Here is a 12,007-nt window from a genome sequence, read left to right as displayed (position 1 = left end):
CAGCGAGTAGATTCGGACATTATGACATAGTCTACTGTGCCCACACCTTGTTCAAGGGGACATATCCAGTGCACATGCGCAACTCACTCGGAAATGGTCCTAACAGTAATTTTTCGAGTGTTTCGTGTCTTCAGTGCAAAGATGCGTCCGTGGGATTCCAGGTGGTAAGTATAATATATGGGTGCACTGTGTCATGTGGCCCCCCTGGACCCAATGGCCTTTGTGCACTGTGCACACTGTACCCATTATAGGAACACGTATACTGTACAGTGCATATCCACATATAAACAGGAGCAATGTATATGCACCTACAGTATATAGAGTCTTAGAACCATTTTCTGTAGACATACAAATGCCGGCTGTTGGTATTCCGGTGTTGACATCGTGACCCTTTCGAAGATCCGGCACCGGTTTTCTGAAGGCAGTGTGGATGCCAGTGTTGATATACTGAATGCTGGAATCCTGACCATTGGGAGGATTACTGTACCTCTTACATATTTGTGCTGAACAGGAACCGGCCCCCAATTATTTACAGACTTCTGTGAATTATTGCTCAGTTGTTTTCTCTGTAGCAGCCACAGGTGAAATAGTGCTAGAAATAATGACCTATGTTGTGCTCTGGTACATTACCAATGATTTTCTATCAGACAATTATCTATATTTTTAAAATGTGAAAGGACAATTTTACAGGGTCTTTGGCAGATGCCTCTGTAGGAAGGCTCAACAAAACCATCCAAGGATCTTATGATGTGGGGCATAATGACTCAGTAAAGATGAAACCTCACCCTACAAATCTGAAATGTTGGCGCAGTTCCACTTGGGGAGTTCAAGCTGTTGGTTATTTGAAGCCTAGGTTGATGTTATTAGGTATATACCATATATAACTTATTACATGTGTAGAACATATAGCTGTCTATATATTATGTGTTTTGTTTTTTCCTCCTCATAAGTAACCCACTGTTTCTGTCCGCAGCATCGCCCTTGGCTCCTGATGGTGTACGGCATGGCCGGCTGTTGGCTTGTACTGGGGACCAAAGGATTTGTTTCCATATTATTGAATTCGTTCATATTCTATGGAATAGCACAGATGAAAATGACACTTATTACATGGCTGAGCTCCATACTTATGCTTTTACTGTTGCATAGTGAGTCGGTGGAAAACATTCAGGTAAGAAGTCAAGTTATAAAACTGAATGGCTTTGTTGTTCATGTTAGATGTGTGTGTTATTGAAACTTTGCAAGTTTTCAAAAAGCCCAGAGAGTTTTTATTTGGTGGAATTCTCCTTTGAAATGGTAAATTAGCTTAATTGTAAATGAGACAGTGGTACAGGTTGAGTATCCCTTATCCAAATATCCGTTATCCAAATTATTCCGAAAACCATAGTCTCCAAAATTTACTTTTATTTTTGTATTTTTTGCTAAAAACCTACTGGCTACATATGTAACTGGCACTACTGGGGAAATAACATGTAACTGGCACTACTGGGGAAATAACATGTAACTGGCACTAAATATGTGCAAGGACATGATTGCTTGGCATTCGTATTCAGTACCTGAGATAGTACACAAACTTTGTTTCATGTTTTAAAACCTTGTTTCATGCAGAAATAAAATATATTTGTGTGTATTTCATGTGGTCGATGTGTTTATACAACATAAATGCAAGATACCTCAATATACTTCATTCAAATATAAAAGTATTCCAAAATACGTAATAATCCGTTTCCAAATTTCTTCTGGTCCCGAGCATTTTGAATAAGGGAAACTCATCCTGTATTTTTGTGGAGAACACATATTTATCAGCTGCCCTCTCATTATCAACCACAAAGTTCTAGCATGTTGGACTGTCTGCAACTGAAAGCACAAATCATATATATGGACACAACAAGGACATATACTAGGTGACACAGGAAGTGCAGACATGAGAGCTTTCAGTCTAGAACACCGGAATGGAAATATATCAATTGTTAACATTATAAGTGCGACTTGGAAAGCTTTTACAGTAAAGGTCATCTAGTGGCAATTTGTAAGATGATCTATGATCCATACGTTTGTTACTGCAGAGACATGAGAAAAAGATAAGGAAGGTGCTTATCTGTCTGCACAAAGACTTTCAAGATGGTAAATGCCCATTTTATATACAGTGTCTGGTTGTGTTCGCTCATGTGTACCTGGGCTGTTTTTGGAGTTTGTACCTCCCTAAGCACTGAGAGTGAATATACCATACTTCCCAACAGTCCCTATTTTAGCGGGACAGTCCCGATTATCAGGGCCTGTCCCGCTGTCCCACCCGCGGGCGGCAGTGTCCCGCGGTGAGGGGCGGCTGTTGGGAGTCCCCCCTGTCAGCTGCTAAGCAGCGGAAAATAGACGCTTTGCGCATGCGCACAGCGTCTATTCCCGCAGCCAGGGGGCTGGGGGCATGGCTAGAGGCTCACAGAGCCTCTGGGTCATGCCCCCATAGCGGCCAAATGAAATTAGCGGCCTGAAATTAGGCCACGCCCCCTGGGAATTTCGCCGCCCATCAGCACTGTCCCGGGTCCGGCGACCACAAAGTTGGGAGGTATGATATACCCTACTTTAGCTATTGTACTGACTTGATCTAGCAACCAAATATATACATTAAAGCATTTTGGGGTTGACTCAAATTGTGTATGCACTCCCTGCTGACCATTTATAGTAATGGACTTCTGTCGGAGTTAAGTTTTGCTCCAACCAGACACCCTATAGCATTTTACATGGCTAACAGCTCCAGGTTTAGCTGGGCATCTTTAACGCAAGTTTGGGCACTTTGGGCGTATGTATGGTGTTTTGGTAAAACTGAAAAAAAAAGGGCATGGGCTCCTTCCACCGAGCATAACCAGCTTGTCCTGGTTTCCCAAATACAGGGTCAAAAAATTGTTGCGATCCCTCTGTATTTAAAAAAACAGCATCGGGCTCTTGGACCGGTTCTGGTTCCAAAAATACAGGGGGGGGGGAGAACTATGGGTCCCCCCTGTATTTAGGGACCAGCACCAGGCTCCAACAGCCAGTGATGTAATGCCACAGCCAGGGGACACTTTTTATAAAAGGTCCTCCAGCCAAAACATTATCAATGTGGCTGAGTAGCCCTGGGCAGGCTGAAGCCCGGATTGTTCCCGGCTGTGGGTGTCGGGCTGATATTTTTGCCTCCCCCGCATTCAGGGACTTGGAGAACCACAAGTTCCAGAATGCGGGGTACTAAAGGGCCCACAGCATGACCAATGTAAATTAAAATAATATGCACATACACCCAGCATAGTACAACTTTAATATCATAAATGCACACACCTTTCATACACTATACATACATACATACTCACCTTGCCATGCTCCCATGCAGGTCGGTCCTCTTCTACAGTAGCACTCCAGGGTCTAAAAAATTTTAGGCAGCTAAAGCCACAGTCGTTCATTCTCGTTCTGGGAGCCTGACACTATTTCTTGTTGAGGCCCCTTTCACCCTTCACCACTGCTGCAGATCCTTGCAGACTTTACGAGGCAGCAACCAGTCTTCTGACTTTTTCCCAGTGATATTCACAGTTCTTGGTCTCTTTGCTACTTTTGTCTGATCCAGCTACAGACCAACATTGTAGCAGACTTTGTCATCATGACAGCATTCGTGGTCATGTTGCTATGATGGTGTTCAAGGTTGGGCATTCACAGACTGCCAAGATGCTGTCCCTATGCCTGAGAATCTTGAGTTCTCCTGGTGGTCGCTCCAATGGTACAGGGTATGTTCCATTTATATACATTTTCCCTCTATTACATTGAAAATATAGTGATGCATGATGATCCTTGTGGCCTCAACCTGTCTGTGGCAGCCATGCTGTGCAGCTTTTCTACAATGTTCTAGCGAATGAACTAGAATCAGGGTCTCTGTGCAGATTGCTGAAAGTATGAGGAGTAGCTCTGTCTGATGCGGGATGCAGTCAATTTACCTACAATCAAAATCCCAACGGTCAAAATACTGACAACCATTGACCGACGGTCAAAATACAGACAAGGTCAAAATACTGACATTTAAAATACCGACACGGTCAAAATACCGACATTTAACTTGGTCATAATTTACCATCCCAGTGGACAAGGAGGCGTAATATAATAGTGTGCCGAGCGGAGCGAGCCATGGAGGGGACGCGGTACTACGTTTGACTGTCCATGTCGCACCAATATGTGCCAACAGGCGGAATTTCATGCCCTACCATCCACTAGGGCGTGGAGGGAGAATAAAATAGTGTGCCAAGCGTAGCTAGGCATCGTGCCCGAAGCATGGGTTTCATGTCTACTCATATGGGTTTCATGTCGACCTACAGTATGTCAACATACAGACCAACAAAATATGAATAACTTGTGTATACTTTTTGACCTGTGTACATTTTAAATGTCTGTATTTTGACCTTGTCGGTATTGTGACCGTGTCAGTATTTTAAATGTCGGTATTTTAAATGTCAGTATTTTGAGTGTCGGTCAATGGTTGTCGGTATTATGACCGTTGGAATTTTGACCGTCGGTATTTCATACCGAATCCGTCTGTGTACATACAAAAAAATCATGAGCCAATCTATCCAATTCAATGTATATTGTTCTTAAATCTATTCCATATTATGCTAATTCCAATTAATAATATGCAATATCAATTCTACAATATACTAAATCTATTCCATAATATGCTAAATTCAAGCTATAATATAGTAAATCTATTCTATAATATTGTAAATTCATTCTGTAATATGGTAAACCCAATCTATAATATACTAACTCATTTCAATATTATGCTCGACCCTGTGACGTTTGGTTGGGAGAAATTGGCTGTTCTCAGAACTAAATTTCCAATTACATGTATTTTTCTTATAATTTAGGGTACTTGTGTATTATCACGGCGCCCATGATCGCAGATCGAATCGTATGCAAATCGCATGTAATATCGCATACAATGTGCATATGATTTGCATATGATGCGATCTGCGAAGCGTTTTAGCACACCACCACTATCCACATCAGCCCGAAGCGTGGCGAGCCCAGCAGTACGCATTCTCCCGACCTGTTCATACCCCCACATTGGCATGGAATTGACTTTATAAAGTTTGTCAAGCGCAGCTAGCCACTGAGCCCGCAGCATGGCGAGCAGACGTAGAGAACGAGCCTGAAGCATGGCAAGCGCAGTGACCCCCGCGAGGTGACGTGGAATACATGTAAAGTAATCTACGTCCCCTCGCAGGGCTCGCTGCGCTCGCTACGCTTTGGGCTCAGGGGCTTGCTACACTCACCACACTTTATATAATCAACTCCACTCCGACGTGGATAGTGGGGGTATGAACAGATCGGGAAGATGCGTGGATAGTGGGGGTGTTTCAGGAACACATTAACACCTGTCATGTCAGGCAGGTTAAAAATGCTCAATGGTTCACACACAATGTAATAAGCGGTGACACAACGCTGACTGACTACTGTGTAAGCTCCGGTTAGGCGTGAACGTCCACACAAGTTATACAGTATGTAGCAATTGGAACTTTCTAATATATATCTATATCTAATGCAGGGTTGCCGACTTTAATATTCTGCTCTCCGGGAGAAGCCCGGAGAGGAGAGTTTCAGCAGCTGCTCGGGGGCGGGGCTTGGACGTGATGTCACTAAGCCCCACCCCTATGATGTTAAACAGGGTAATTTGCGCATCTCCATGGAGGGGGCGGGGCTAAAATGACACGATTTTGACATTTTAGCTCCGCCCCCTCCTCTGAGACCCACGGATTGCAGCATAAAGTCCCCCTCCCGGGGGGCCGGGAGGGGAAACCGATTTTCAGGAGACTCCCGGCCATTCCGGGAGGGTAGGCAACCCTGATCTAATATATTCCATGTTTGTAAAATAACTTTCTTCCAAATATTAGAGTGATATTATGTAAGTATTAGTGACTGACTACTGATTGTGTGCAGTGCTCTCATCCTCTTTTTTGCTGTATGCTTATAATCTTCTGTTATCGGCCAGCGTGATACTGGTTTTCATCTCTCTCCCTACCAGATAACTGCTGCCCCTGCAGTTATCTATATTCACAACCACATATGAGAAACAGTTTCAGCTCAGGACTTATTAAGATACAGTCTTTTTCTCAATTAACCCTTGGACTATAGATAAACATTGTCTTATATACTGTAGTTCTGCTTGGTCATGTTAGTGATAAAAGGTTTCTCTAGCAAATACACAAAAATAGAATTTGGCTTGTAACCCTGATCCTAGGGTCACTGCAGGGTGAGATTTTTTTAGACAGCTAAAAAATTAGCAGGAAAATCTCACACGTAATAGGGTGCGATTTTTTTTTTTTTTCAGACAAAGTCAGAAATCACTTGCGATTTCTAGCGATTTTTTATTATGGGAATGTGTGAATTATAGTAAAGGTGCAATTTTCAGTAATGGGACTGTACAATTTTTTAAGTAATGGGTGTGTGTGGTTTTTTGGTAATTAAGAAAAAAATACGCTGTGGGGTCTTCCCCCCCGAGCATAACCAGCCTTAGGCTTTTTGAGCCGGTTCTCGTTTTGGAACCAGCACAGGTTTTCCAGCAGCCAGCAGGTTAATGCCACAGCCAGGGGACACTTTTTATGGAAGGTCCTCTGGCCGTCGCATTACCCCCTGGCTGGTCAGGCCTGGACGGGATCCCCTGTAGCATCCCAGGAGTTAAAATAAAAAAACACAGATGAGACTCTGACAGGAAAGCTAAAAATTGCATGGCTTTCATTGTAGCAAGCTATGAATCAGTAGGGTAATATACATAAAAGAATATACAAAAAAATAAAAAGGTATTACATCCATGTAATCTGAAAAATGTAAGTCTTATCAATCAGATGAGATAATAGGGACATATCCAAGGACACCCATCCAAAATTGATTATGGGACAAGGAGAAAACTCATCAGGGAGGTTTGCCAACAGGGCTACGGCAGGAATTTTTGTCTACAACTGATATATGTTTGACGGAAACACAGCACTGCTCATCCCCCAAAGAACATAATGGGTGAAATTTAATAAAATGAGAGATTCGGAAAGTGAGAGATTTGGGGCCAGATGTATCAAGCTTCAAAAGTGATAAAATACAGTTATATACAGCCAGCCAATCAGCTCATATCTGTTATTTTTAAAACCCAGCCTGTGACATGGAAGGTACAGTAGGAGCTGATTGACTGGCTGTTTATCTCTCTCCATGTTATCACTTTTGAAACTTGATACATCTGGCCCTTGGTTAGTAATCTCCAGGTTTTTTAAATCGGCAATCATTTACACTGCAAAATCAAACTCGTTTTGCAGTGTAAATGATTGCCGCTTTAAAAAAAAACCTGGAGTTTTCTTACCAAATCTCTCACTTTACGAATCTCTCATCCCATTACAAATTTTCCCAATAGCTGCTGTGAAATACCATGCTTTGGATCTGCTTCTCTTCAGCTGGGGGATGCCCTAATCTGGGTTCGGGACCTAACGAAAGCTCCAAATAAGATATTGTTGAACTCTATATGTAGCTGAAGATTAATTTTACCTTCTAACAATACAAAGGGCGCATCTAAGTTCCCCAATATACGGTAGCCTCAGAATGGCTCAGCCAGAGCACTCACCTAAATCCCATTGAAAACATCCTTACAGGCCCTAAAATGGCTGCTCACAGGAGATCCCCTCGGAATATGAATGAACTTGGACATTTTTGCCAGAAATTGTGGTATAGAATTGCAATGCCCAGGTGCGTCTTATTCAAAAATACTTATATAATAAACACAATGGTTATTACTAGATTATTGGTTTAGGGGTGTGAACACTTACACAGGCAGGGTATTATTATTTTCCTATGTTGCCTGTTTCTACATGATCAGTGTTGTTGCTTGCAAGGTGGATAAAGGTCTGATATGATTTACAGTATCTTGATTTCTGGTTTTACCAGCGGTGCAAGTGTGGTGACATGGCGTTCCTTTAAGAAATGTGTTGCTGATACCCTGTACCATCAGGAGATTTAAAATAGAAAAGTAAACCTTTCTGAAACAAATCACTAATACTATCCAAGTAATGTTTGTACGCTTACGAGCTAGAAGGCTAATGGTGCATAGCTGCCTACCCTCCTGCATTCTGCAGGAGACTCCCTGAAATAGCAGCAATCTCCCTCTCTCCCTCATTAGTCTAGCAATCTCCCTAATTTCACCTAGCCCACATTACACTGTTACATTTTTGAGGAATAAGGAATGAGAGATAGATACATTTAGGGCGGGATGTATTAATATACATCGCCACCCAGCCACCGCGATGCTACCACATATGTACTAACATATGCGGCTAGCATCGGGGTGCGGTGACGGAGACCCCCGTGATACCTGTAATGTGGTGTGCGGGGCTGTCAGTGTCCCCGGCGTCTCCTCCTCCCCCCTGCAGCCGGATGTCCTCTCGGCTGTGACACCTGCTGGGGGAGGAGGAGATCGATGGAGGGGGGGTCGCGCAGACGGCGGGCAGCGGGTGGCGATAGAAGCACATATTCTTCTATAGGGTTTCGCCACCCAGAGGTGGCGATATCCTGCCCGGCGAAGACGGGGCGGATGGGTAATGGTACATAGGAAAATGCCGTAAAACCCCCCGTTTTACCGCATTTTCCCTTTAGTACATCCCGCCCTTACACTGAACCATCAGTGCCATATCCCAGCACTTTACCAAGTATAGAAGCTCTTACTAACTGCTTTGGGGCTCTTCTACATTTGGATATAAGTCATTTTAAAAGATTCCTCTCAGATGTAGCAGTACACACCCACGCTTCTAGGTGCCACGTTCACAATCTCTTTTCACAATCTCTCAATATAGGGAACTAGCCACGCCCTTTGGGAGGAGCATGACACGCCCCCTTAATGGGGCGCTTTGCTAAATTCTAATACCATTTATAATCTCCCTGAAACTAGTTTTCAAAAGTAGGCAAGTATGCATTGTTCCCTGATATTTTATAAGGTGATATAAAGTACATGTTTATATTTACAGTCCGTTCTGCACTTATACAGGAGTGCCCCAAAACAGAATCCCATTGTGTATTAGCTTAGGCTGATTTGTTGACCAGCTGAAGTACCCGGCATTGCCCAGGTTTAAATCTACAAGTTAATAAGTTACCAATGAGTTGGATGTCACTGTCATCATTAAGAATAATTATCAGCAGCTCTTCCAACACACCCGTGGGGTGGCTGCCCAGTGTCGTTTTTTTTGGGGGGTATCGCCAGTAGCCCTAATCCCCACTTTTCTTTCCTGTTCAGTCTGAACTGATGTTATCACAGACAAGGAGAAGTCCCAGCAGCAGAAAGAATCGGATAGAAACCAGCAGTAGATCTCCAAGATGGTGTCCGACCAGGGCACACAGCAGATGTTAGTGGTGACAGACGGGTGTACACAGCAATGGCACAGACCCCAAGATATTACAAAGGGGCTGAGGGGTAGATGTATGAAGCAGTGATAAGGGAGGACAAGTTATAAAGTACCATGCACTTTATAACTTCTCCTCCCTTATCACTGCTTCATACATCTACCCCTGATTGTTCTTATGGCCTCTTGGTTCTTTAACGCCTGAATTTTTTGATGACTTTAGGTGTTTTTCTTGTCCCTGGTTTCTTGGGTGCTGCATTTATGAAGCTTTGCTTTTTGGTGAGCTTCAGCTTTTGGATGGGCTTCTTTATTAGCTGACGAATCACGGGCTTCTTTTCTTTCTTCACCGGCTTTGAGTCTTTTTTGCCGCGTTGTGTGTCTTTCTCAGCCTCGTGTTCGCTGTGATGATGTTCTTTATAATGGTGTGCCTCATCATGTGCGCGGTGGTAGCGCTCCCCTTCATATTCCATGTGGTATGTAGATTCATGGTGTCCGGGGTGATGGCACTCCATTCCTGCCTCAATATCTATATCTGGATCTATAGCTGTACCTGCGCCTGTCACCATCTGCTTTACAGCCTGGTATTTGTTACCCAGATATTCACATACACGTTGGTAGCTGAAATATAACAATAATGAGAAGCTGTCAGTTGATAATAGTGCACATAGCACAGACACATAAAATAGCCCAGTTCTCCCTATTACGCCCCAGATAAGGTGATACGGTAATTAGATGTATCCTCCTGTACTAGACCAGGCAGCCATTTTGTGGGTTAAACCAACATACATGTATCACTGGGTACCATTGACCTCCCTGAGGCACCTCATGGCCAATCCTCACAAGTCAATGGTTCCTACTGAGGTGTTAGGCTGCAACCTAGTGAGTTTTGGTTACATCCACAAAATGGCTTCCTCCGTCGTGTGTCCATACCAAGTGATTCAGGGAAAGTAAATATTTGAGGCCAGAGACCTCTGTAATGTAATATTATGTGTAGAGAATGTTAGTAACTTACTATTCCTGGATGTGCTTATACAGTGTATAAAATCCATACAACATCAGGATGCCTAAGATGATCTTGCCAAAGAACAATCCGATTTCCAGTTTTGGTAATGCTGTTCAGGAAAGAGAGACAGATAAGATAAGCACATGATACACGTTACATATGTATAGAGACAGTGACTATGGGACATTATTATAATTACAGGGACAATGCATATGGGTAAGGCTGGGATGTGTGTGCGGAGACTACATGTGCTGTGATACTGCAGCCATTGGCCGGGTATCACAGCACGTGTAGCCTGAGCACAGCTGAGGGAAGGGGACAATGCGCACATGACTGCTGTCGGCCTATCACGTGCGGTTATCTACGGCCCGGCTAAGAACGGTTGCCGCTTGTGTAATGCACAATCTGCCAACAATCCTGTCACAGGCCCATGTCAGAGACAGTGACATGTACACTTCTATACGTGCCGCCTGTAGTGCTGTTCTGCTGCCTGAGGGGGGCGTCTCTTACACACATTGCCATTAACATCTATACGGGGATTATGTGCACTATAGGGGGCTAATAATGTCATTTCCAGCCAGCAATGTAACTGTGTTAATTTAGACTTTAGCATCAAAACATTTGGTATAGGGCAAAAAACCAGCAAGTACTGTACCTGATCTCCAGCTTATCTGGGCAACGGAACTCGTCTCTGTAGCACCTTTAAAAATAAACAAATACATACAAATGTGACTTATTTAATAGAGATACATATACATGTTACTATATACATTGTATTTATAATATTTTCTTTGTTTTAATAATTAAGGATAATAATAATAATACAGGTTGAGTATCTCTTATCTAAAATGCTCAGAACCAGAAGAAATTTGGATAACAGATTATTCCGTATTTCAGAATATTTTTATATTTCAATGATGTATTTTGCATTTATGTTGTACAAACACATCAAACACATGAAATACACAAAACAAGGTTTCAAAACATGAAACAAAGTTTGTGTACTACCTCAAGCAATAATTTTCTTGCACATATTTAGTGCCAGTTAGATATCATGTCCCCAGTAGTGCCAGTTACATATCATGTCCCCTGTAGTGCCAGTTAATTATCATGTCCCCTGTAGTGCCAGTTAATTATCATGTCCCAAGTAGTGCCAGTTACATATCATGTCCTCAGTAGTGCCAGTTACATATCATGTCCCCTGTAGTGCCAGTTAGATATCATGTCCCCAGTAGTGCCAGTTAGATATGTCCCCAGTAGTGCCAGTTACATATCCTGTCCTCAGTAGTGCCAGTTACATATCCTGTCCCCAGTAGTGCAAGTTACATGTCATGTTCTCAATAGTGCCAGTTAGATATCATGTACTCAGTAGTGCCAGTTAGATATCATGTCCCCAGTAGTGCCAGTTACATATCATGTCACTGGTTGTGCCTGTTACATATCATGTCCCATGTAGTGCCAGTTACATATCATGTCCCCTGTAGTGCCAGTTACATATCATGTCCCAGGTAGTGCCAGTTACATAATATGTCCCCAGTAGAGATTTTAGCAAGAATTTTTTTTTTATTTCACTTTCTGGAATGTATGGAATTCTTTGGATAACAGATATATGGATAAAGGATACTCA

At 42.9% G+C, this 12,007-nt stretch overlaps 1 protein-coding gene across 3 annotated transcripts in view; it reads left to right on the top strand.

The window, feature by feature from the left end:
• HHAT (hedgehog acyltransferase) overlaps positions 1 to 12,007 on the top strand; it is a 365,335-nt gene that overhangs the window by 85,234 nt on the left and 268,094 nt on the right. For all 3 annotated transcript variants that reach the window (XM_083175655.1, XM_083175656.1, XM_083175654.1), the window contains exon 5: positions 974 to 1,168. In XM_083175655.1, coding sequence (XP_083031781.1) covers positions 974 to 1,168 — 195 coding nt within the window. The remainder of the gene's footprint in view (positions 1 to 973; positions 1,169 to 12,007) is intronic.

Source organism: Crinia signifera, chromosome 3 (assembly GCF_055691185.1).
Source record: "Crinia signifera chromosome 3, ASM5569118v1, whole genome shotgun sequence".
NCBI classification, from domain to species: domain Eukaryota; kingdom Metazoa; phylum Chordata; class Amphibia; order Anura; family Myobatrachidae; genus Crinia; species Crinia signifera.
This window is presented reverse-complemented; position numbering and strand designations above follow the sequence as displayed.